The sequence below is a fragment of the Hemitrygon akajei genome, chromosome 2, assembly GCF_048418815.1.
Source record: "Hemitrygon akajei chromosome 2, sHemAka1.3, whole genome shotgun sequence".
NCBI classification, from domain to species: domain Eukaryota; kingdom Metazoa; phylum Chordata; class Chondrichthyes; order Myliobatiformes; family Dasyatidae; genus Hemitrygon; species Hemitrygon akajei.
This window is the reverse complement of record NC_133125.1, coordinates 160676861-160704314: the sequence shown is the minus strand read 5'-3', so window position 1 is coordinate 160704314 and position 27454 is coordinate 160676861. Positions and strand designations below refer to the sequence as shown.

General features: G+C 45.1%; 1 protein-coding gene across 1 annotated transcript in view; it reads left to right on the top strand.

Moving 5' to 3' along the window:
• LOC140717281 (uncharacterized) overlaps positions 1-27206 on the top strand; it is a 149350-nt gene extending 122144 nt beyond the window's left edge. Inside the window, exons 14-17 of the mRNA XM_073030716.1 lie at positions 5601-5693; positions 8636-8731; positions 24913-24959; positions 25467-27206. Of these exons, the coding sequence (XP_072886817.1) occupies positions 5601-5693; positions 8636-8731; positions 24913-24959; positions 25467-25544 (314 nt within the window). The 3' untranslated portion in view covers positions 25545-27206. The remainder of the gene's footprint in view (positions 1-5600; positions 5694-8635; positions 8732-24912; positions 24960-25466) is intronic.
• The last annotated feature ends 248 nt before the right edge of the window (positions 27207-27454 follow it).

Genomic DNA, 27454 nt, shown 5'->3' with positions numbered 1-27454 from the left:
AGTAAACTAGCCCATATTCCTATTTTAACTTCCTGAAATTAAATCTGATTTTAAAATTACCTTGCACAGAGATACAGAAACATCACTCCCAATACCTCGAATAAGATTTACCACAACAGCGGCAGTCTCATTACTAAACTTCAGAACACTGTCTAATATGAGTGACTGAGAAGCCCCAGTATCTCGAAGAATTTTCACTGGTACTGGGGTTGACTCTTCCCTTACTGCAACAAACCCCTCTGACATAAACAGATAGAATTCTTTCCTACAACACACACAAAATGCTGGTGGAACACAGCAGGCCAGGCAGCATCTATAAGGAGAAGCACTGTCAATGTTTCGGGCTGAGACCCTTCATCAGGACTGAGTTAGATGCTGCCTGGCCTGCTGTGTTCCACCAGCATTTTGTGTGTGTTGTTTGAATTTCCAACATCTGCAGATTTCCTCGTGTTTGCTCTTCAAATTCTTTCCTAACTTGGTCAGACATCTCAGCCCCTAACAGAGCTTCGTCAGAACCCTGTGGGTTTATGGGTGTTTCAAAGTGCTGAATACAGGCATCTGGAACTGCCTCCTTCTCCTTCTTCTTCTTTAAGAGGAAACAGTTAGCCATAACATTACCAGGTTTCCTACAATAATGACATGTAGGACCAGAATGTTTCTCCTTTAATTGCTTCCCTTCATCCTTATTTTTGTCACGAGTCCCAGATTTGGTTTCTGGTTTACCATGACTATCCATGCTACTCTTTTGGAAGGTCTTACTCAGGGTAAACTTAAACTTGTGGGTTAAGGCAAACTCATCTGCTAACTCAGAAGACTCATGCTAAGTGGCAGCAGCCTTTTCATCTAAATATGACTTTATATTATATGGAAGCACCTTTTAAACTCTTCAGTTAAAATAAACTCTTTCAGTCTGTCAAAATTATCATCCACATTTTTAGATGTGCACCATCGTTCAAAACACACAGACATCTCATAAGTAAATTCCACATGAGTCTGGTTCACAGATTTCCTCAAATTCCTAAACCTTTGCCTATAGGCTTCTGGAACCAGTTCATGGGCTTTAAGCACAGCCTGTTTCACGGCCTCATAATCAGCTGCTTCTTCAATTGATAGGGCAGAATAAGCCTGCTGCGCCTTACCTTTAATTACACTCTGTAATAAGAGAGGCCAGCTTCCTTCCGGCCACTTTAGGCTCTAAGCCACTTTATCAAAATGCTGAAAGTATTTATCAACCTAAGTTTCATCAAATGGAGGGACCAATTTAACTTCCCGACTGGCAACAAACTTATCACCAGAGTCAAATGATAGACCCCTTTGCTGAAATTTCTCTATCTTCTCTAGCTCAAACTCCCTGTGTTTTCCTGCTTCCTCAGACTCGAGTTGTTTTTGTCATAACTCAATCTCGACCTATTCTTGTTTCAACTCAGCCTCAATCTTCAGTTCTTATATATATATATATTCAGTTCAGTTCTTAATATAAACAGCCCTAACACCTTGTTGTCAAATTTCCCCAAAGTAATATAGTGCTCAGCTATTCTGCTCTGAATCTGTACCTTTTTCATATCCCATTTTACCGCAGTAAGTCCCAGCTTCTTAGCAATGGCCAACAAGTCATCCTTTTTGGCATTCTCTAAAGTCTCGGGGTTGGCAATGCCAGAAATTCCCCAATATCCATTGCTGCTGGTTTCCCCACACAAATTGATCCAAATGGAAGTTGCTGATCAGATCAATAATCAATCAATCAATAAGCTCTAATTTAGTTCATATCCTGGATGAGCCCCCAATTTTGTTACAATCTTGTAATGTACCAGCAGCAAGAGATCATTCACTGAGTTGGGTTTTAATGTTAAAAACACTATCTTTAATAGTATCTACTTATAATATAGTAACTGAAACAAGATAAACAAAAGTTAACAGTGGGGTGTGTGTGTGTTCCAAACTATCAAGCTTAGGAACAGTTATTAAAGTCTTAATGTGGCAAGTTAATAAGATTCAGTAATCCATGGAACATATGATGGGAGAGAGATTTCTAATCCACATAGAAGTATGTAGAGAGAGAGCGATACAAAGAATTGCAGGTTCCGCACTGGTAAAATGAAATAACAGTCATCGAAGATCCTGTCTGTCAAGTCATTCTGAAATGCACTTAGAAATATCACCAGGTGATAGTCACGGGAATATCATCTTCAAGTTGTTATCACATAGCACCCCGATTTCAGATAAGGGCCAACAAAAGTGATACCACAGGATACTCCCAACAAATCCACACATCTGGATTATACGAAGTGACAGTCACATGACCATTGTGCACTATGTGCCGATGATCAACCCAATCTTTTGGGCACGGAAGAGTTCCAAACCATAGCAGTGACAAACTGAATTTCCAACAGCCTGTCCCTCTCTCTCTCTCTCTCTCTCTCTCTCTCTCTCTCTCTCTCTCTCTCTCTCTCTCTCTCTCTCTCTCTCTCTCTCTCTCTCTCTCTCTCTCACTCCCTCCCTCCCTCCCTCTCCCTCTCTCTCTCTCTCTCTCTCTCTCTCTGAAAGTCTGAAGCAGGCTCCTGCAGCTTATGACTAATGTTACAGTCCCGCTTCACTCGCCTGCACTTTAACACTCACAGTACAAGCCTGCGTCTCTCATAACACTGCAGTGGATATTCTTCAAAGTTACCATTACCAGCACACACAAAGCATCAAATTTTATATCAATTCCTTATCAATTCAAATATTGCATTCCAGTGGGCCACAGGTCATGTGTCTATCATTTAACACCTTGTTATTGGCTCTGCTCCAAGCCAGCATCAAATTATTGCCCTATTCCCATCAAGTGACAGTTGATAATTTATGGCTCTTTGTTCTCAATCAACAATGTGCTCGAATCACTTCAGGCAGGCATCAACCCCAACATTCACAAACTTGCATGTTATAACCAAACAAAGAATATCTGATCTCCAGTCCAACATATTACCTGAAGTATTGTTGTGTCTTCTTTAAAACATTGATCAAGCCCAGCATATCAAGCTCACAAAATGGAGAATAGAGTGTCTTCACAAAATGGCAGCCTCCATCCCCAAGCATGCGACAGGAACAAAGACAAATAGTCTGTCTGCTTCCACTGTCCTTGATTCTTTTGAATTGACTGATTTGTAGATTGTCATTCTTTCTGGCCACCAAACCCCAAATAGCCAGAGTCATCATGAAGTAACTTCAACACAATCCTCCGATGCTTCTCAGGTAAAACCAACTGAGAATGCTGAGTCCTGTCTGGAGGAGACGTGACCCTGTATAAAACCTGGTTCCTCAACTCCAGTTTGTTCCATTCCCTCATCAGTAGGGGTATGGTAGGGTGTTTCATCTTTTCAACTTGGGCCATATCCCCTTCTGTAACAGATGACCAAATGGCACCTATACAAGGGTTGTCTCACTGGGCTACTGCCAATTCCACAGGACTCAAGGCAGGCAACTGCTTTGTATCCAGAGCTGTCAAGGTGCAATAAACTTGTGGAATGGCACAACCCGAAGCTCCCAAATGATCCACAGCTCTATCCTGCCACAGCCTTGCTGCTGATTTCCCTGTGGCAGAGACCTGGCTCATTGCTTTAACACCAGAAGCAGGAACACTCTCTCATGCTCTGCAGATTTCCTCGTGTTTGCTCTCACTCTCTGTCCATTTCCAGAACCTCATGTGACCATCAGGACAATGAATCCACATCAATGTTCTGATTCCCCAGCTGATATTTCAGGCTGAAATCATAAACAAAGAATGCTGCTGACCAACAGTGACCTGTGGCACCCAACCTCACCAAGGTCAGGATTGTTGTCTGTCCTCACCTCCAACTTGGCACCATATTGATAGTCACATAACTTATCCACCACAACCCAATTTGTGTTTAGGGTATTTTCTTTTGAATGGTGATAGACTCTAGCTGATAAAAACAACGTGACTCAACCCTTTGCCCTGGTCCTGATGTAGAACACACCCTAAAGCCATGGGGCTGGATTGGTGTGCAGGACATACGGGAACTGGGGGTTTGCAAACCTCAACACAGGTGCTTTAGTCAGCAGCACTTTCCGTAGCTGAAAGGCCTCTTCACATTTTCTCCAAAAGGCCCCAAAGGGCAAAGATAAACATTACCACCTTCTCCTTTTGTTCTCCTCCCTTTATTCCCCAAGGGAAGGTAATCACACAGAAGCTGATTCAAAGGGTGGCTTACTTTGGAGTAGTCCTTCACGTATATCTGGTATACCAACAGAATCCATGGAATGAGTGTAGAGCTCTCACATTCTTGGGCCTTGGCCGTGTGTTCACTGCCTCGATCTTGGACAGATAACATAGATATTCCCTCCTGAGAGACTATGTGCCTGACGTAATTGACTGACATTGTGCAAAACAGGCATTTGTCCAGTGACAGTTTTAACCCGTCAGTTTTCAGGCGGTCTAGCACCTTCATTAGTCTCATCTTGTGCTCCTCCAGTGTGAACTCGAACACTATGAGATCATTCATGTACACCAGTACCTCAAGCAAGTTCATGTCCCAACAGTCTTCTCCGTGGCATGTTGGAAAGTAGCTGTGCTCCTGATATGTCCTGGAGCATTCTCTCAAACTGGAAGTATACAAGTGGACATATAAATAATGTCTTCTCCTTGTCAGCTTCACTAATGGGGATCTGTTAATACCCATTCCTTAGGTCCAGCACACTAAACCATTTTGCTCCACTCAGGGACTGTATATTGGTCAGGGACTGTACGTCAGTTCAATGTCCAATAGTCAACATGCATTTGTGCCTTGACACATGAGGACTCCTTGATAATTCCAGCTTCGTTCACTTTCAGCAGATGCTGAAACATGCACAGTGTTGGAGATCATATCTTCCAAAATCTAGGTGTGTCCCTTACTCATGGCATCAACTCCTCATCACCGATCACCAGTAGAGTTTCCCATCTTGGGCTCCTTTGAATCACGCCTTCCCGTCGGATCGAATCCTGCGGCTGCCTCTCCCTCTCCTCTCCTCTCTCCATCTCCCGCCAAAAGACTAAGAACACCACCAGTGTCCATCACAAATGTCTCTCTGCCCAGCTTTCTCTAGAACCTTCTACCAATTCCACCATCCTGATTGGCTGACTGGTAGGACCATGTCAATTGCAGCACTTAATCACTGGGATAATACGACTGAGCTTATTTACAGTGGGGTCTTGTCTCATTTGCTCAGTGTGTACACAGAGAGACTGCAGTCTCCCTGCTATTTCCATCTTCATGAACTGAGGATAATGGATTCCCAGGTTTTACAATATATTTCCAGAACTAACGACAAGGTCTTCAGTCTCTCTGGGGATCTCCACACACTGACAGTGGAGTGAACTCTCTGAACCTCCCTCACTGCATTGCTCTGACACCTGGTCCTTTTCCAACCTGGTGGGATTGTCTCATGTTTAGGACATTCATTATCACAGCCAACCTGACTAATCCCAGTCCATGTCTGTTATCTGGAACACTTGTCCACTGAAACATATGTAGAACTGTTTGTGTTGATCTGTTACATCAGCTTTGAAACAGTTTGAAACAGTTCTAATGTTGTTGTTCATTTCTCCCTGTGGAATCTAGACGACAAGCGGTGGTGGTGGCGCCTGAATATTTGTAACATTGTGGCTTTTGTCTTCATCCTGATTGCCCTCATTTGCTGGATTTTGTCTAAAGGTATGTGCACAAATATTCTTAAATTACATTAAAATGGTCGCTGTGTTACTCAGTGCAGGAATGGAATGAGTATCTCAGTCAGTACATTGTGAACTGCTTTAAATGGAACACCAGCACCTGCAGTCCTCAGTCCCACAGTCTACAGCTGGGGACTGGGAGACCTGCTGGAGGTTTGACCCAATATAGACACTGTAGGTTATACAGGGTGTGTCCGGACTTCCAGAAGCTGCTTGATAAACTTCCAAAGGTGAACCTGATGGAACTGAAAGCATACTACTGACCAGAGTGGGGAATTGATGGTGGCAAATCTGTTGTGACTGCAACTTTTCATCAGGTTGAGTCCAGTGATGGAATTTTAAACAGTCACAAAAAAGTTTCCAATGATATTGTAACAGGGCAGCAATAAATCACAGAAAGTTAGTGCAAATGGGAAAGAATTATGTCAATGGATTTTAATTCAGGTGAATGCAAAGTCTTTTATTGGATTTAAAAAGGACAGGACAAATTGATTTCTAAATGGTGATCCATTAACCCTGTGTGGTCTGTGTTCATCAGACAATAATGTGTTAGGGACATGTACACAGTGTCAGCAATGCAGCCAGTGGAATGTGGGTCTTTAGACCCAGAGTACCGGAGTACAGGGGAATAGGAGTTGTGCTACAGACATCAAAGCTCTGGTGAAACCACGTCCGCAGATCTGGGCCACACGTCACAGGAAGGACATATTGGTCTTTGAGGGAGGGCAGTGGAAATTTGCTGGAATGTTAAATTACATGCAGAGATTACAGAACCCAGGGTGCACTGGACAGTTGAGGAGTGAAATAATTACAGTTTTCAGGATGTGAACAATGACTGACAGGTTGATTAGAAACTGTTTCTGCTGGTCAAGGTGTTCAGGACTTGGAAACTTCAGTACACCCAACCAGCCCAACAACAACCATTTCTGGTGTTGTTTTGTTCCCCTTCACCCAGCTCCTTCAGTTGACTCTGCTGATCTCCATTTCAGTGAGGTGTGGATTTCCCAGAGCTTCATCTGGACCCTGGGATTCCAGTCCCAGTCCCCACCCCACAAATATCAGTCACTTTATCCATGTGAAGTTGTCTCACAGGTCCACCTTGGTCCTTTTGAACAGCTCAGGCTCTCAATCACCTGCTCCTGTTCCAGGTCTGTGATCATGTGCTGACCACGAGAGCCTTCTGAGTGTGTGTCACTGTCCAGCTATCACCAGTAAATGGAGAGTCAATCTCACCAATCACCATCTCCGTGACTTGTAAATGCCTGTCACTGGGTTACAGCTCAATAATGACCAGATAGTAATGATATCAGGTATCAGGTGAAGACAGGGAGGCAGTTTATTGTCACTGGGTCAGTATCCTGGAGTCCATACCAGTGTTACCATGAGAACAGCAGAGGTTCCTGAGGGAGACTCACCCTCACCATCTGAGGACAAGCAGATGTGGATCTGGTCTGACAGATCGAGAGAATATGGCCGGTATAAGAGGGTGGAGACAAAAGGTGCAGATCAAACTCTGACAGGAGATGGGTGGATCCAGGTGAGGAGGGATAATGATCAGATATAGGAGGGGAGAGTGGGGTTCACGCCAGAACGGGAAGGTGACGGGTGGATCCAGGTGAGGAGGGATAATGGTCAGATATAGGAGGGGAGAGTGGGGTTCACACCAGAACGGGAAGGTGACGGGTGGATCCAGGTGAGGAGGGATAATGGTCAGATATAGGAGGGGAGAGTGGGGTTCACACCAGAACGGGAAGGTGATGGGTGGATCCAGGGGAGGAGGGATAATGGTCAGATATAGGAGGGGAGAGTGGGGTTCACACCAGAACGGGAAGGGGATGGGTGGATCCAGGTGAGGAGGGTTAATGGTCAGATATAGGAGGGGAGAGTGGGGTTCACACCAGAACTGGAAAGTGATGGGTGGAGATGAAGGTGCTGAAGGTGATTGAATCTGATCAGAGGGAAAAGTGGAAAATGGAATAAATGGCAAACATGAGGAAATCTGCAGATGTTGGAAATTCAAACAACAGACACAAAATGCTGGTGGAACATGGCAGGGCTGGCAGCATCTATAAGGAGAAGCACTGTCAACGTTTTGGCCCGAAACATCGACAGTGCTTCTCCTTATAGATGCTGCCTGGCCTGCTGTGTTCCACCAGCATTTTGTGTGTGTTGAATAGAATGAATGGAATGGGGAGGGAGTGCAGATGGAGGAGTGGGAGAAGGGAACCAGTCAGGGTGGTATGGGTGTTTTTGAGAGGGTAGAGAAGGGGAAAGAGTTATCTGACTGATGGAGAATGAGGAGAGAGAGAAGGACTGTCAATGTTGGAGGAGGAGAGAGAAGATAGTGTTAGCATTTTCCTTTTGCAGTGTAATTAGTGCTGACTGTGTAGCTGCAATCGATGACATAACCTTGGATCTTGGTGTATGGGGAATTTTACGGGTTTCACATGTTTACCTCTTTCAAGGAATTAGTTTTGTGTTTGCATTTAATAATTAAATATACTTCAATGAACAAGAGAAACTCTGCAGATGCTGGAAATCCAAGCAACACACACAAAATGCTGGAGGAACTCAGCAGGCCGGGCAGCACCTATGGAAAAGAGTACAGTCAACGTTTCTGCTGAGACCCTTCAGCAGTCTTTTTGACTTGGTTGTTTGTCTGTCTTTGTTTGTGTGCAGTTATTCATTGTTTCTATTGTATTTCTCTGTTCTACTGTGAATTCCTGCAAGAAAGTGAATCTTAAGTTAGTAAATGGTGACATATTCATATTTTGATAATAAATTTACTTTGTTGTATGATTTGCTCTTTGCTTTGTCTCATAACTGTCATTGGACGTATGACGGTGTTAAATGTTTGTTTAAACTGGGAGTGGGGTGGAGAATCAGTGTGAATTTACTCAGTGGGTTCATTTCTCTACATTTCAGATCAAAGCTGCAAGATCAACATTCCAGTCTGGATCATATTGACTGTATCAGAGGTCACAGTTGTGATAGCATTGTCCAGATTCTTTCCAGTTTACAGTAAGTATCAAAATCAAAGCTATTTCTAAAGAACTCAGTCACTGCAAAAACTTTCCCCTGGTTTCACTATCATTTAAGCTTTTAAAGGGAGCAGTTGAGGGGAAATCTCCAGCACATTATCAAATCTGTCCTAGCTGGCTGATGTCAGTCGGGAACAGTTCTGGCTCAGATTTTGCTGGATTCTGTTGGAGGTTCTGCACAGAGGTGCTGGGATCTCTGAGTAGGTGAACTGATGGGGTTTGGGACTCCTTCTGGATTGCATAAGTCAGAACTTTCGATTTGAGTTCAAGTGATTTCCATTTGCGCCTGCATGGAAATTATTGGAGAGGATTCATGTCATGGGAAGGTTAGGATCTGATTATAGATTACCAGTCAGGCCCAGGGTCAGGAAAACCATACCTCTGTAATCTGAGGAAAGAAGATTGCTGGAGGCAATGTGAAAGATGTTCTCCATGTGGACTTTAGTAAGTCATTTGACATGGTCCCCCTTGAGAGGTTGATCCAGAAGGTTAACACACCTGGGATCCAAGTTGATCCAGATAAAGGGATCCAAAATCACCTTGGTGACAGAAGGCAGAGGTTGCGTTGGAAGAAAGTTCTTTTTCCCTGATTTGATGTCTGCACCTATTTGTGTATAGTCATGAATGGTTTCAGGACTTCTGCACTTTTCATATATATTAATTACTTAGTTGTGAATGTAGGAGGTATGATTAGTAAGTTTACAGATGAATGAAATTGGTGGTGTTGTGGATGGTCAGGAAGGCTCTCCAAGTCTGCAATAGTATATGGGTCAGATGGAAGGTTGGGTAGAGCATTAGCAAATAGAACTTAAATCTGACAAGTCCAAGGTCATCCATTTTGCAGAGTTGAAATAGGGCTTGGACATCTGCAGTACATGGTAAAAATGTTGAGCAGAGAGACTGAGGATTGCAAGTTCATAGCAAGACACACAAAATGCTGGAGGAACTCAGCAGGTCAGGCAGCAACTATAAAAATTAATAAACAGTCGATGTCTCAGGCTGAGACCTTTAATCAGGACTGGAAAGAAGGGGGAAGAAGCCAGGAAAAGGAAGAGGGGAAGGGGAAGGGGAAGCACGAAGGTGATATGTGAAGCCAGATGAGTGCAGGAGGGGGATGAAGGAAGATGCTGGGAGGTGCTAGGTAGAAAAGGCAAAGGGCTGGAGAAGGAATATGACAGGAGAAGAGAATGGAATTTGGAAGAAAGGGAAAGAAGAGGAGTAATGGGCAGGTGAGGAGAGGGGGACACAGTGGCAAATAGAAGAAGAAGGAAGGGGAGGGGAAAAATTTACTGGAAGTTGGAGAAATCAATATACAAGTTGGAGGCTACCAGATGGAATATGAAGTGTTGCTCCTCAAACCTGAGAGTTGCCTCATCATGGCAGTGGAGAAGACCATGGACTGACAAGTCAGAACGGAGACTGGAATTAAAATGGTTTGGCCACTGTGAAATCCTGCCTTTTGCAGATGGAGCTAAATTACTCAGCAAAGTGGTCCTTCAGTCTACACTGGAGCTCAGCAATATGGAGGAGGCCACATCAGGAGAACCAATGCAGTAAACATCCCCTACAGATTTGCAGGTGAAGTGCTGCCTCACCTGGAGGTACTGCTTGAGAACTTGAATGGAGGTGAGCACAGAGGTCAATGGGCAGGGGTTGCACTTCTTCCACTTGCAGGGCTGTGCCAGGAGGGAGACTAGAGGGGAGGGATGAATGAACAAGGGAATAATGGAGGGAGAAATCCTGTGGAAAGCAGAGAGTTGGAGCAGCAGGTAAAGATGTTGTTTGGTAATAGGGTCCTGTTGAAGAAGGCAAATGTTGCAGAGAATAATGTGCTGGATGCAGAGTCCAGTGGGTGGGAGGTGAGGACAAGAGGAACTCAGTCAGTGTTAAGGATACAGAGTCCCATGGGTGGGAGGTGAAGACAAGAGGAACTCGGTCAGTGTTAAGGATACAGAGTCCCGTGGGTGGGAGGTGAAGACAAGAGGAACTCGGTCAGTGTTAAGGATACAGAGTCCCGTGGGTGGGAGGTGAGGACAAGAGGAACTCGGTCAGTGTTAAGGATACAGAGTCCCGTGGGTGGGAGGTGAAGACAAGAGGAACTCGGTCAGTGTTAAGGATACAGAGTCCCGTGGGTGGGAGGTGAGGACAAGAGGAACTCGGTCAGTGTTAAGGATACAGAGTCCCGTGGGTGGGAGGTGAAGACAAGAGGAACTCGGTCAGTGTTAAGGATACAGAGTCCCGTGGGTGGGAGGTGAGGACAAGAGGAACTCGGTCAGTGTTAAGGATACAGAGTCCCGTGGGTGGGAGGTGAAGACAAGAGGAACTCGGTCAGTGTTAAGGATACAGAGTCCCGTGGGTGGTAGGTGAAGACAAGAGGAACTCGGTCAGTGTTAAGGATACAGAGTCCCGTGGGTGGGAGGTGAAGACAAGAGGAACTCGGTCAGTGTTAAGGATACTGAGTCCCGTGGGTGGTAGGTGAAGACAAGAGGAACTCGGTCAGTGTTAAGGATACTGAGTCCCGTGGGTGGGAGGTGAAGACAAGAGGAACTCGGTCAGTGTTAAGGATACAGAGTCCCGTGGGTGGGAGGTGAAGACAAGAGGAACTCGGTCAGTGTGAAGGATACAGAGTCCCGTGGGTGGGAGGTGAAGACAAGAGGAACTCGGTCAGTGTTAAGGATACAGAGTCCCGTGGGTGGGAGGTGAAGAGAAGAGGAACTCGGTCAGTGTGAAGGATACAGAGTCCCGTGGGTGGGAGGTGAAGACAAGAGGAACTCGGTCAGTGTTAAGGATACAGAGTCCCGTGGGTGGGAGGTGAAGACAAGAGGAACTCGGTCAGTGTTAAGGATACAGAGTCCCGTGGGTGGGAGGTGAGGACAAGAGGAACTCGGTCAGTGTTAAGGATACAGAGTCCCGTGGGTGGGAGGTGAGGACAAGAGGAACTCGGTCAGTGTTAAGGATACCGAGTCCCGTGGGTGGGAGGTGAAGACAAGAGGAACTCGGTCAGTGTTAAGGATACAGAGTTCCGTGGGTGGGAGGTGAAGACAAGAGGAACTCGGTCAGTGTGAAGGATACAGAGTCCCGTGGGTGGGAGGTGAGGACGAGGAACTCGGTCAGTGTTAAGGATACAGAGTCCCGTGGGTGGGAGGTGAAGAGAAGAGGAACTCGGTCAGTGTGAAGGATACAGAGTCCCGTGGGTGGGAGGTGAGGACAAGAGGAACTCGGTCAGTGTTAAGGATACAGAGTCCCGTGGGTGGGAGGTTTAGAAAAGAGGAACTCGGTCAGTGTTAAGGATACAGAGTCCCGTGGGTGGGAGGTGAAGACAAGAGGAACTCGGTCAGTGTTAAGGCACCGTGATGATGTGTCGAGGGCACATGCCTGCGAAATGGAGGAGATGCTAGTGAGGGAAGCGTCAATTGTGGAGGAAGGGAAACCCTGTTCCTTGAAGAAGTAGGACATCTCTGATTTCCCCAAAAAGAAAGCCTCACCACATGGGCACAAAGGAACTGATAGAAGAGAATGGCATTTTTACAGGAGACAGGTTGGGAGGAGGTACAGTCAATATAGCTGTGGGATGTGATAGGTTTACAAAAGTAATCAATAGACAGCTTATTCCCAGACATGGAGGCAAGCAGATCAAGAAAGGAGAAAGAGAAATGTCAGATATAGACCAAGTGAATTTAAAGGCAGGGTGGAAGTTGGACCATAGCTCCAAGTTCACAGATCTCTAAGAAGAAACATTGGTTGATAGTGTGGAGAAGAACATTCATGGCATGCTGTTCTTTATAATTTGGGACACCAAGCAAAGTCAGAAATAGAAAGATAGGCCGATGAATTCATGGCTGAGGTGCTGGAGCAGGGGGAGAGGTTCAGGTTCTTGGGATTTCTTCTGGATTGGAAGCAACCTGTACAAGAGGGACAGGTTACACTCGAACCAGAGAGGGGCCAATATCGTCGCAAGAACGTTTGGGGGTGGGATGGAACTCTGAGCAGGAGCAACACATGGGATAAAGCAGTAATTTGCAAGAGCAAGTTTTGTATTCAGGATAGGCAGGATATCAGGATAAAGGGAAGGAAAAGAATACTCAGTCAAACCGCATTTAATTCACAGCATGAGGATGAAGAGGTAACGTGAGTGAACTCAGAATGTGTATTGGCTCTGTGGACTGGGATGTTACAGCCATAACACAAACATGTCTGAGAGAAGGGCAGGATTGGCAGCTCAGTGCTCCAGAATACAGAAGCTACAGCCATGACAGTAGATAGAGGATTGGGAAGCTTTTAAAAACCTCGAGAAAGCAACTAAAAAAATTAATTAGAAGGGAAAAGATGAAATATGAAAGCAAGCTAGCAAATGATATCAAAGTGGATAGCAAAAGTTTTTTCACGTCTGTAAAAATAAAAGAGAAAAGAGAATGGATATAGGACTGCAGGAAAATGAGGCAGGAGAAATAATAACGGGGGACAAGGCGATGGCTGATGAACTAAAGAGTATTGTGCATCAGTCTTCACTGTGGAAGACACGAGCAGTATGCCTGATGTTGTAGTGTGTGAAGGAAGAGAAGTGGGTGCAGTTACTATTACAAGAGAGAAGCTGCTCAAAAAGCTGAGAGACCTAAAGGTACATAAGTCACCCGGACCAGATGAACTGCACCGTAGGGTTCTGAAAGAAGCAGTATTAGAGATTGTGGTGGCATTAGAAATGATCTTTCAAAAATCATTGGACTCTACCATGGTGCCAGAGGACTGGAAAATTGCAAATATCACTCCACTCTTTAAGAATGGAGGAAGGCAGCAGAAAGGAAATTATAGACCAGTTAGCCTGACCTCAGTGGTCGGGGAAGAAGTTAGAGTCAATTGTTAAGGATGAGGTGATGGAGTACCTGGTAACACAGAACAAGATTGTACAAAGTCAGCATGATTTCCTTCAGGGAAAATCCTACCTGACGAGCCTGTTGGAATTCTTTGAGGAGATTACAAGTAGGATAGATAAAGTGAATGTTGTGGATGTTGTACATTTGGACTTTCAAAAGGCCTTTGACAAGGTGCCACACATGAGGCTGCTTAGCAAGTTAAGATTCCATGGTATTACAGGAAAGATACTAACATGGTTAAAGAATTGGCTGATTGGTAGGAGGCAGCAAGTGGGAAGAAAAAGATACTTTTCTGGTTGGCTATCAGTGAATAGTGGTGTTCCACAGGTGTCAGTATTGGGAGAACTTATTTTTATGCTGTATATAATTTATTTAGATGATAGAATAAATGGCTTTGTTGCCAAATTTGCAGATGATAAGAAGATTGGTGGAGAGGCAAGTAATTTTGAGGAAATGGGTAGAATGCAGAAGACTTGGACTAATTAGGAGAATGGGCAAGAAAGTGGCAAATGAAATACAATGTTGGAAAATGCATGGCCATGGACTTTGGTAGTAGAAATAAATGTGCAGACTATTTTCTAAATGGGGAGAAAAATCCCAAAATCTGAGATGCAAAGGGACTTGGGAGCCATTGTGTAGAACACCCTAAAGGTTAACTTGCAGTTCAAGTCAGTGGTGAGGAAGTCAAATGCCATGTTCACATTCATTTTACGAGGTCTGGAATACAAGAGCAAGGACTTGATGCTGAGGATTTATAAAGCACGGCTGAGGCCTCACCTTGAGTATTGTGAAGAGTTTTGGGCCCCTCATCTTAGAAAAGATGTGCTGGTGTTGGAGAGGGTCCAGAGGAGTTTGACAAGGATGATTCAAGGAATGAAGGGTTATCACATGAGGAATGTTTGATGGCTTCAGGCCTATACTCACTGGAATTCAGGAGGATAAAGGGGATCTCAATGAAACCTTTCAAATGTTGAAAGGCCTAGACAGAGTGAACGTGGAAAGGATGTTTCTCATGGTGGGAGAGTCGAGGATAAGAGGGCACAGCTTCAGGATAGAGGGGCAGCTTTTCAAAACAGAGATGCAGCGAAATTTCTTAAGCCAAAGGGTGGTGAATTTGTGGAATTTGTTGCCACATGCAGCTGTGGGGCCAGGTCGCTGGGTGTACTTAAGGCGGAGATTGATAGGTTCTTGATTGGACATGGCATCAAATGTTACGGGGAGAAGCCGGGAGCTGGGGTTGAGGAGGAGAAGAAAAAGGATCAGCCATGATTGAATGGTGAAGTAAACTCAATGGGCCAGATGGCTGAGTTCTGCTCCTATGTTTTATGGTCTTATGGACAGAGGTACAGATAAATGAGGAGGAGATGTTGCCTTTTGATCAAGGAGGACATAGCATCAGTGATTAGAAATGACATCCTTCAAGTCAAGTCAAGTTTATTGTCATTTTGACCATAAACTGCTGGTACAGTACACAGTAAAAATGAAACAACATTCCTCCAGGACCCTGATACTACATGAAACAACACAAAACTACACTAGACTATGTGAGACCTTGGAGGTTCGTTCAGTGAAGCCGTATGGATAGAACACCATTTCAAACTCCTGGGAGTGCACATCACACACGACCTCTCATGGTCCCAGAACACATCCTACACGGCAGGAAAGCTCACCAATGCCTCATTTTTCCGAAGAGTCTGAGAACTGGACATTGCATATCCATACTCATGTCATTCCACGGATGCACAGTAGAGGGCAGCCTAACAAGCTGCATCACTGCTTGGTACGGAAACTGCACTGCGGTGAACAGGAAGCTCCACAATGGAGAGTTAAAACTGACCAACCCATCACTGGCACCAGCCTACCTGCCATCAATGACATATCGTATGTAGAGTACGGTGTGGGAAATGGATCAGCATCATGAAGGATCACACGCACCCTGCTCATGGACTGTTTGTCCAACTCCCATCAGAGAGGAGGCTGCTTAGCATTCACAGCAAAGTACACAAAATTCCGGAGGAATTCAGCACGTCAGGCAGTAACTATGGAAATGAATGAACAGTCGATGTTTCGGGCTGAGAGCCTTCTTCTGGGTTGAGAAGAAAGGGGAAAGATGCCAGAATAACAAAGTGGGGGGAGGAGGAGGAGACGGAGGCTAGCTCGAAGGTGATAATTGAAGCTGGGTCGGTGGGAACGATAAAGGATGAGAGGAGAAGGAATCTTATAGCAGAGGAAAGTGGACCAGAGGAGAAAGGGAAGTAGGAGGGAACCCAGGGAGAAGTGATCGGCAGGTGAGAAGGTAAAAGGCCAGAGTGAAGAGGGGAGGGGAGGGAAAAAATTACCAGAAGAGGAAATTGATATTCATGAAATAAGGTTGGTGGCTACCCAGAAATAAAATCATCCCTCCCCACTAATCCCCTTCCCAGCACTTAACCCTGCAAGCAGCCTAAGTGCTACACCTGCCCATTCACCTCCTCCCCTCACCTCCATTCCTTCCAGTGAGGCAACACTACACTTGTCCATTCACCTCCTCCCTCACCTCCATTCCCTCCAGTGAGGCAACACTACACTTGTCCATTCACCTCCTCCCTCACCTCCATTCCCTCCAGTGAGGCAACACTACACTTGTCCATTCACCTCCTCCCTCACCTCCATTCCCTCCAGTGAGGCAACACTACACCTGCCCATTCACCTCCTCCCTCACCTCCATTCCTTCCAGTGAGGCAACACTACACCTGCCCATTCACCTCCTCCCTCATCTCCATTCCTTCCAGTGAGGCAACACTACACCAGCCCATTCACCTCCTCCCTCACCTCCATTCCTTCCAGTGAGGCAACACTACACCTGTCCATTCACCTCCTCCCTCACCTCCATTCCTTCCAGTGAGGCAACACTACACCTGCCCATTCACCTCCTCCCTCACCTCCATTCCTTCCAGTGAGGCAACACTACACCTGCCCATTCACCTCCTCCCTCACCTCCATTCCTTCCAGTGAGGCAACACTACACCTGCCCATTCACCTCCTCCCTCACCTCCATTCCCTCCAGTGAGGCAACACTACACCTGCCCATTCACCTCCTCCCTCACCTCCATTCCTTCCAGTGAGGCAACACTACACCTGTCCATTCACCTCCTCCCTCACCTCCATTCCTTCCAGTGAGGCAACACTACACCTGCCCATTCACCTCCTCCCTCACCTCCATTCCCCCCGGTGAGGTAACACTACACCTGCACATTCACCTCCTCCCTCACCTCCATTCCCTCCAGTGAGGCAACACTACACCTGCCCATTCACCTCCTCCTTCACCTCCATTCCCTCCATTGAGGCAACACTACACCTGCCCATTCACCTCCCCCCTCACCTCCATTCCTTCCAGTGAGGCAACACTACACCTGCCCATTCACCTCCTCCCTCACCTCCATTCCTTCCAGTGAGGCAACACTACACCTGCCCATTCACCTCCTCCCTCACCTCCTCTACGTCAGTGAAACCCGTTGTAAATTGGGGGATCCCTTCGTTGAGCACCTCTGCTCCATCCACCTAAAGCAAAAATTCCCAGTGGCCAAACATTTTAATTCTCATTCCCATTTCCAATCCGACATGTCAGTCCATGTCCATTAATGTAGCATCCACACCAGGACCACCAGACTCAAAAACAGTTACTTTCCCCAAGCAGTGAGGCTGATCAACACCTCCACTCGCTAACTCCACCACTAGTTTATTATGTTATGATCCAGCAACAATGAATATAGAATTGAAACAGGTTTTTCTAACAAATAAAACATTTATTAAACACTGCTAAAAAATACCCAAAAGTAAACAAACGACTAACTTAACCGGAAGTCGGCTGCTATACGGCAGCCCGAACAGTTCTTAAAATGAGAAACGTGAACAGTTCTTTAAAAGTAGTAATGCAAAAGTCCAAATGATTCACACAGTCCCTTAGGAGATATTTTCCTTGAAGTAATAAATTATCTTACGTGGCATTGCTGCTGATCCCAGCCAAAGTATGCCTTGCCCAGAGGATTTAAGATGAAGGAAATAAAACAGCTTAAAGGCACTGACCTTTCGTTGGCGAAACCCTGCATCCAGCTCAATCTGCTTTCAGAATGCAGGAGCTGTCTTGGATTGCAGGTTACTAACTCCTTGTATGAAGATTAAATAAGGTTGAACCTGTTTTACCGCCAACAACATCAACTTTCCTCGATACTTCAGCTTCCCGAACTTCGGTAATTCTTCACTCTCTGTCTGGACTTTAACTGGCAGTGATTTTCAGAACTGCCGGCACAACGATTCTTACAGTAGAAATTAAAAATTCCACTTTTAAAATGAAACTGCATCATAAAAACAAATAGGCAGCAGAACGGAGTCACTGACGAATTAAACCACGAACTGACCTACGTCACAGGGAATGCGCTCTCCTTTTACACCCTGTAGAAACAGGCCATCACATGACCTCTCACTGGTGGGAAAATTACATCATGTGACCTCACATTGGCGGGAAATTACATCACTCCACCATCACAAGACTATAACTTCATGCCAAGCAAAGCCTCAATTACATCATGGTCATGTGACAGTCACAAGATACCCACGGGTACGTAACAATTATTTCCTATCACTGACATTATGTACAGCCCAGTGTCACTTTATACACATGTAATCAATCTATTTATATAAGCTGTCTTGTGTATTTATATTTATTTTGTAATTTTTATTATTAATAATGTGTTCTTCATCTTCTGTATTTTTTGGTGTTGCATTGGATCCAAGTCTCTGGATGCATTCAAAAGAGAGTTAGATAGAGCTCTTATAGATAGCGGGGTCAAGGGATATGGGGAGAGGGCAGGAACGGGGTACTTTCCAGCAATTCTGCTACTTTGTAGTGTGTGTACAGAGTCACAGGATAGTCCAGGGTTACAGATGATGCCTTTCCATATGCATAGTACAGCGCCGCCAATCCCTGATAACAGGGTGGATACCCCTGAGCCACCTCATCTAGTCTCATACTGTAGTATGCTATCGGCTGCTTTGCTTTTCCTGTGCCTGTCTCCTGTGTTAGAACCGCTGTGACATAACCCTCCTGTCGGTTGGATACATACAAATGAAAAACCTTCTTGTAGTCAGGCAAAGCTAATGCTGGTGCTGACTGCAATTCCTGCTTAATAGTATTGAAAGCTATCTCCGCCTCTCCATTCCACTGTAAGCCATTCTTCAAATTTGTATGTCCTGCTTCTTTCATTATCTTTCTCAAAGGTGCCACAATCTCAGCATATTCTCCTATCCAATCTGAGCTGTACCCTGCCATTCCCAAAAACGTCATCATCTGCCCTATAGTCTGGGGTTTTGGGGCCTTAGTTATTGCCTCAATCTGATCTGGTGCTATCGCCTTCACTCCCTTGGATATTACCCTGCCTAAGTATTCCACTTGCTGCGTGCAAAATTGCAGTTTCTTTTTGGATACTTTATGTCTTCCGTGCGCTAGCTTCTCTAACAGAGTTATAGTGTCCTGCTCACACTGTTCCTCGCTGTGGGAGCAAATCAACAGGTCATCTACATACTGTAACAATGTACTTTCCAATGGCATGCCCTCTAGGTCTGCCTTCAATACCTGATTAAAAATGTGTGGTGAATGTTTAAATCCTTGCGGCATTCTGGTATAGGTATACTGAGCACCTCTGTAAGTAAATGCAAACACATACTGAGACTGATCGGCTAGAGGAATGCTGAAGAAAGCCGAACACAAATCAATCACTGAAAAGTAACTTGCTTCTGGTGGAACATTAGTCAAAAGCGTGTGTGGGTTGGGGACTACCGCTGGCCAGTCCTCTACCACATCATTTACCGCTCGCAAATCATGCACCAATCTCCACTTAGATTTATCTGCTTTTAAGACCGGCAGCAACGGGGTATTGCATGGACTGTTTGTTCTTTTAAGCACTCCTATTTCAAGCAACCCCTGCACTGTCGACGCGATTCCCTCTTCTGCTTCTGGTCTTAGAGGGTATTGTGGTCTCCTGGGTGGAATTGCTCCCCTTTTCAGCCTTATTTCCACCGGACTAGCTGTTTTTATTTTCCCTACCTCCATGTCATGCTGTGACCACAGAATAGACGGCAACTCATCTAACCTTTTATCTTTCTGCTGGCCTCTTTCCTTTCCCAGCAAGGGCAGGTGTGGGTGGGGAGTTATTTCGACCTCTCTCACTGTCCCTACCATATCTACACTTACCATTATTTTAATGCAATTGTTGTCTTCTGATATCCACACCTCTGGGGTGATTTTCCTCCACACTGTTACGGTTTCAGCACTCTTAACTAAGGGTCCTAAGTCTTTAGACTGATATCCCTTGTTTACCAACAACATTACGTGGGGCGCAGCCTCCGGTATCCTGTACCATTTTTCTAAAAAGGTGTTCCACTTAACTTGTAAAGCTGCCCCTTGCTTTCCAATTATCATAGTCTCCCCTTCCAGGTGCTGTTGGGTACATGCCTCCAGGTGCCATTTCTCCTCTAACTCCCTGTTCTGAGTCTCATCAAAAATCACTGTACAATGTAGCTCAGATTTGGGCATTACAGCCCTGGGTAATATAACCTGCACGCCCTTTTTCCATTTTTCCCAGGTTTCCTGAATCTGATCTGTGATGTCTCCTATCCAGAAGACATTAGCCTTCTTGTCTTCTTGCACTATCAATTGAGCCCCTGCTCTTTCCACACTCAGCCCATTTCTGGTGCATTCTAGTTTTAATTCCAGTTTCAACAAGGCATCTCTGCCTAACAAATTAATCGGAGTCCCTTTAAATACTAGCACCGGCAAAACAATTCCTTTATTTCCCATTCTCAACCGCACTGGAGTCGTGCACTGTGTCAACTGTGTTTTCCCCGAGAACCCTACCGTCTTAATAAACTTTCCTGACATGGGAAGGTGAAGGGCATTCTGTGGCTGTACACAAGTGTACGTGGCTCCAGTATCTATCATCATTGGTGTCAGTTGCCCTTCTAACATAACCTGAACAATGGGTTCCTCGTCTGCCTCCCTTGTTATCATTGGATAATGTCCCTTCCCACTCAAGTTCTCGGGGCACCCCTAATACCTCGCATAGGGGTTCACAGGTCTGCTTGGGCCTGTGGGGGCTGGTCCTTGGCTAAACTTTGGTTCCCTTTTTATCGGTTCCTGCTGGTGTGTGACAGGCCATGGTGTAAACAGACAATCTCTTCTCATGTGACCTGGCTGGTTACATTCCCAGCACAATCTCTCTACCTCTCTTTCCCCCTGTTTCCTCACTGGTCCCCTCTGCCCATAGCTCCTCTGTCCCCCTCCTTGGGACTTCCAGTCCTGTCTGGGCTGTTTGAATTTAGTCTGTTCCTGATAGGGCATTTGTGGGAATGCTCCCTCAAAGACAATTATTGGCATGGGGTTTTCCAGCCCTTGTCTTACAGTATGATCAGTCCCTCCATATAGCAGTGCTTTGTCCGGTTCGATGGCTGTACTCGAACCGGTGGTTGCTGGCAGTATCTTTTTGTTTTTCCCTTTTTCCTTCTTTTTGAGTTCTTCGAGCTGCATTTGTATTAACTTTCTTTGCACCTCTTCCTGCTGCTCAGCCAACCTTTGTTTGTCTTTCCGGTATTTCTCAACCGCATGGACTACATGGTCTCTAAATTCTTGTGGGGTCATTGACGTCAGCCCAACCACTTCCTCCAGTTTAGATTTTACTTGTGGAGGCATTGCATCCAAAATGCTATGTCGGAACAGTGAGGTCATAAATAAGCTATTCTCCACCTCTTGCTCAGTCTCCAGTCTCCACCTTTTCAACTGGTTTTCTACGTAGGCTGCTGGGTTTTCAGTGTCTCCCAGTGGATCCCCTTTTAAGGCTTTGGGGTCCACTTTGGGTGGATAAAGCTTTCTGAGGGTCTGCCATACCCTCTGCCTCACTCTGTCAAACCCGTCTCCATCAGTTCTTGGGTCATTTGAGTTTACTATGCCAGCCATTTCCATTAGTTCGTTAAATTTGGAGGTTCCCATCAACCTTATCAATAGTGCCTTCAAATCTCCCATAGCCAATAATCGTCCCGCCATTTCTTCTTCAAAGGCTCTAATCCATTTCCCTGCACCTTCATGTAGATTGGGCAGAGTGTTTTTCAGCCCTTCTAGGTCCTGGGATCCCCAAGGGATATACTGCACTTATCCTGATCCTTTTACTAACAACGGCATCATTCTTCCTCCTTCTTCCCACCTGTCCTGGCTCTCCTCCTCACCTGACTCCCCATTTGTCTCAGGGTATGTCTTTACTGCCTCCCACACAAATATCTCCAGGGTCCTCTTCTTCCCTCGGTCTCCCTGTGGAGTCCTTCCTTTCTGTCCTGATTCAATACTTGGTTGGCCCCTGGAGTATTTTTCGCATCTCCTCTGGCAATCCCCTCTCAGTAACTTATCTAGCTCTCTCTCTACTTCCACAAGTCGCTCCCGACCGCCTCCTTCTGCTCTTCTAGGCTTCTGCCTCCTACCTCTTCCCCACAAATTCTCACATCCGCTCTCTCTCCACTTAGCTCTTGCTCCTCCAATGAGTCACCTTTTTCTTCCTGTCCATGTCTGCACACCTGTGGCAGGGACTCCTCATGATCCTTACTCGTGCTTGATTCCCTTCTCTCTTGTGTTTCTCCAAGACTCTCATCTCCTATCTTTTTTCCACCTCTTCTTGAATGCCTCATCTCTTCCTGCCCTGATGAGCCACTTTCTTCTCTAGTCTGTTTATTTCTATAGTATAACCGATACTCCTCATACTCCTTTTCCTCTCTCAAGTATTTCATCCGTTCAATCCCTTCTTCCATTTCTCTCTGTACCTGTTCCATCTTTATCCTTTCTGCCTGTATCTCCTTCCATATCGCCGCTTTTTCCTTCTCGTATTGTTTTTTCTCCTCCTCATTATCCCAAACTTGTACTTCTCCCTGCATATTTAATGTTCCCGTCAGCAGGGGGCACTGCTTAGGGGTTCCTTCCTCATTATAGGGAGGGGGTCTTTCTGCTTCTTTCACATCTGGGTACGGATCTGAAGCCAGCTTCTCACTGTACCTTCTTCTCTCTCTAACAGGCAGTTTCTCCAGCACCTTAGTGTCTTCCTCGCTTGTAATCAATATTCTACCTGTCCTCCTCAGCCTTTCTCCCTCCGTTCTGAAGAGTTTTAGCACTTCCATTTCTTGTTCTCTTTTTTGCCCTCTTTTCTTAGAATTATCTTTTGGTTTGTAATTTTTAATTAGTCCATTTCTTCGCACAAACTTACATCAAACGTTCCTTCTCTTGGCCACTTTGTGACCAGGTTTTTGGTTCTTTTTTCCCATTTTTCTGAAGTTTTTGTGATCTCATATTTATTTATCGGGAATTTTTTGCTCAGAATCTCTACTGCCGTTCCTTTACCTGTCACGTTGTTCTCTCTTTTAAGGTATTTCAGAGATTCACAGTTCGTTTACTGGATAATATTTACTCTAATTCTATGCCTAGTCTATCATCTATCTACCAGCGCTTTAAACTATATATTGGACTGTCCTTGTTTCCTATTCTGTTCTGCCCGTACAGACCTCTATTCAGAGCGGTACCCACAGAACTTTCTCTTTGCACCTCGTCTGTTCAGACCCTTATCTCTTAAGGCGGTATCCACGAGGATTTTCTCTATTTTCCTTTCCCTGCCCGTTCAGCCCTTCTTTTCATACGAAGCGGTACCCACAGGGATTTACCAACACCACATGGACTTTTTCTTAACTTAACTTACTCTAATTCTATGCCTAGTCTATTTTCCTTTCCCTGCCCATTCAGACCTTCGTTTCATATGAAGCGGTATCCACAGGGATTTACTCTATTTTCCCTTTCCCTGCCCGTTCAGACCTTCATTTCATATGAAGCAGTATCCACAGGGACTTACCAACACCATGTGGAATTTTTCTTAACTTAACTTCTTATTAACTTATTTGTACTTACCCTCACTGCAGTGTTCTTGATCAATCCTCTGAGCCTCCTGTTAACCCCCAATTCTGCCAGATTCTTTGGACCGGAGAGACACTTCGGCAGTGGTTCCACACTTCTGAGACTCCAAGACCTCCCCAAAGCCAACAGAATTCTTAGTCCAAATTGTCGCAAAAAGCGCTTATCTTTTGTTTGGGTGCACCCTTAATTCTGTTAACCTTGTGGGGGTCCCTAGAGGACTGGGAAGCGTCCCCAATCTGCCGTTTCCTTTCTGCGGGTCTCTTTCCGGTCCTGCCGCGGTTGCCAATTTTGTCGTGGTTTCTCGTGCCCCACAAATGACCAGGAGACACAGAAGATTCTTCAAGAAGGGTTAAACTTTAATTTGCAAATCAAAGCTGAGACAGTCATTGAGCTAGTCACTGATTGCCCACCGATCCTTTGGACATAGCATTTTTTATAGCAATCTCCTGGTCCAGTTGCATTAGCATATCTATAGTCTATAGTCTATAGTTGCGTATCACACGTACATCCTGCCACTATTGTTTCTACCCATTGACTTAATCATGTTCTAATCTACATCTCTTAGCTACCTCTCATTAACACATCATTGTCTTCTACATTCTTAAGATTTCGTGATTTAATCATGTTCTAGTCTACATCTCTTAGCTACCTCTCATTAACACACCATTGTCTTCTACATTCTTAAGATTTCATTCTCCTACTAAATTGGGTACATGCATAGCAAATAGCAAGTTTAAAATTTATACTTTTATACTCCAATACGCTACAGGAAGGATGTGGTTGCACTGGAGAGAGTGCAGAGGAGATTCGCCAGGATGTTGCTGGATTGGAGGAGTTTGGTTCTGGGGAGAGATCGCATCGGCTGGGCTTGGTTTCCCTGGAGTGAAGGCAGCTGAGGAGTGACCTTTATAAGTATACAAGGTTGTGAAAGGCATAGATGGGGTAGAGAGTGAAAATCATTTCCCGTGGAATGGCAGGGGTATCAAAAACAACTTCAGGGTTTAAACTGAGAGGAAGGAGTTTTGAAGGAGATGTGTGGGATTTTTAAACAGAGAGTGATTGACATCTAGAACACACTGACAGATGAGGCATTTAAATAGACATGGCCTAGAAGGGTATGGACCTCATGTGGACAAATGGGATTGGTGTCGATGGGCAAAATGCACAGCATGATGAGATGGGCCAAAGGGCCTGTTTCTGTGCTGTACAAATCTGTGACTCAGCCGTGAATAAATGGTAGGTTAAAATAGCAACAATATTCTTTAACGATGTATATCATTCATTAGAATTTATAAGGGATTATTTCATTCATTACAGGCAGAAACAAAGGAACTAATGAGAACAACCGTGCTGAAATAGAACAGGTATTTTGTTCATATAAATTCCTGCAGTTTTCTTGTGTTTAAATAGTTTGTAAGTTCACTGTTATTTCTCCCTCTCTCAATTCACACATGTATAAACTCACTGGAATCTTCCTGTTGTATTTATAACGCCACTCTCTCTCATTTATTGACACATGGGTTAGTTGGAATCATGACCTCTGTTACTATCGATAATATCTGGTTAAATTTAATTTAATGGACAGTATCCCTTAGTGTTTCATTACATTCTTGTTTGGACACAATTATGGAAATTCACCATTTCTCCCAGTCTGTGTCTGGTTCTGCAGAAAGTTGTTGTCTCTGTCTGACCCCTTTGTAACATCAGTTATGTCCAATTAGTCACCTCTGCCTCTCCCTCGTACCACTCCCCTCCCCTGTCCTGTCCCTCACCCCTCCCCCACTCTGCCCATCACTCTGTCCCATCTTTATCTCAGTGAACAAAGTGAAGATTTGTCATCATGTATAACAAACACATTCTGTCCATTTTAGGATTGTGGAGAAATGCAGGAATTACAAACTCTCAGCCCAGATCACGAAGCTGAACCTGAAAATCATCCGGTCAGTTAGAAGGGACACGGCAGCCTTCAGTTCCAGAGGTGACTGTGAGGGCAGGTTCTGTGTCCCTGCTGCAGACCGGAGCCTGGAAAATCCTTCCCTCCAACCGTGGGGAACATGGTGCTCTGCAGCTGTAACTTGTCTCACCCTGAGTGAGAACAACACTGCACTCATTTCAGCTCTCAGCTTCCGGTGAGAAATTCAATCCTTGATCATCTGGCAAAATTCTCACTGGCACCGAAATCATTTTAAGGAACCATGAAAGAGGAGCCCAGAGGGGCTCGGTCCACAAGACCTTATGAGTTTGTCTCTGATTTAGATCTCTGGAAGGAGCAATAACTACATAATATGTGCTTCAGAAGACAGTCCTGACTGCAATCTGGGACATCAAATGCAGGCTCCCACACACAGCTGAACTGCTTTGCCTGATGAAGACAACCACAATCAGGTTTATTGTCACTGTGTTATGAGATGAAATTTGTTGTTTTGTGACAAGATCACTGCCTCTCTGATTCCTCGCCTCGGGATCATTCATTGCTGATCTCTACCACATCTCACACTTTACTCCTTGCTGCTGCCTGGCTGGAGCCCTGGAGGGTCACCAAGGCCCCCTTGTACAACAAGCACCTCTTGTGGTTAATGTTCCCCACCAGAATGACAAGGTCTCTCTGAGTCCCTCTCCTTTCCCATCATTTCCAATCTGTTTGTGAAGCAGCAGCACTTCCTATTGCTTGTATTTGTTTGTGCCATCGAGGCTGACTTCCCCTGTCGTAGCAGAGAGGTGAAGTGCTGGCAGCTGAGAGAGATCAAACTGAACATCCCGATGTCACCATTTTCACTCTCGGCCATGGCATTGCTCTTCCATCACGTCGGTGTTACAGGAGTTACCCTTTGTACCCTCGCAGGAGTCAGTTGGAACTGGAGTTCCTCTGTTCACCTGTTTACTGGAATCTGTGCAATGAGATCACCCGGCTACAGTTTCAGGACAATAATCCCCATTCATACACGGATCGTTAACCCTGAGTATAATAATGAGGCCGGCATCATCCAACTCAGAGTGACACATCAGTGATGAGCATTTTCTTCATCAATCGACAAACATCCAACTATTACTCCTGGGCCATCCTGAGAAGGGTCACAGAGTCACACAGCACAGAAACAGGCCCTTCGGCCCACCAAGTCCATGCTGACCTTGTTGCCCATCTACACTGATCCCATTTGCAATCATTGTGGGATCTACATCAAATTTGTCATTTTCCTGTCCAGATTGTCTGCTGTCAGTCAAACTGAGGACAGTGTGTAGACTCCACCCCACCTTTGTGTTGTTGTATCAGACTAAACCAGTGAATCCAAGCCCAGAAATCCTTTCCATTTTGTACAAGTATTAAAACTGCTCTGGCTGTTACACTGATGCTGTCATCAGAAATCACATAAAGATTGTGATTTTCCCCAGTACCAATACCAGGTACAGCATTTCCTCACAAAGTCCCTCCCATTTCTGTACAGTGAGCAGTGAAACTGCAATAAAACTCTATAAGTTTGAATGTTATATTTGAGGGTGATTTTGGGATATTTTAATCCTATACTGTATGTACATGAGTACATTTATATTTTAAACATGTTGCCTGATGCCTCTTTATGACCATTGCTGATTAAATAAACCACTTCTATTTTGCTGTTGGTGATAATTCTTTAATGGGATCAGCCTACTTATGGGATAATTTACAATGTCCAATTAACCTCCCACCTTTGGACTGTGGGAGGACAGTGGAGCATCCGAGGAAATGCATACAGTCACAGGGAGTGTGTACGAACTCCTTACAGACAGTGGTGGGAATTGAATCCGGGTTGCTGGTACTATAAAGTGTTGTGCTAACCAATACGCTACCATGCTACAGAAAATGCTGGAAACACTCAGATGT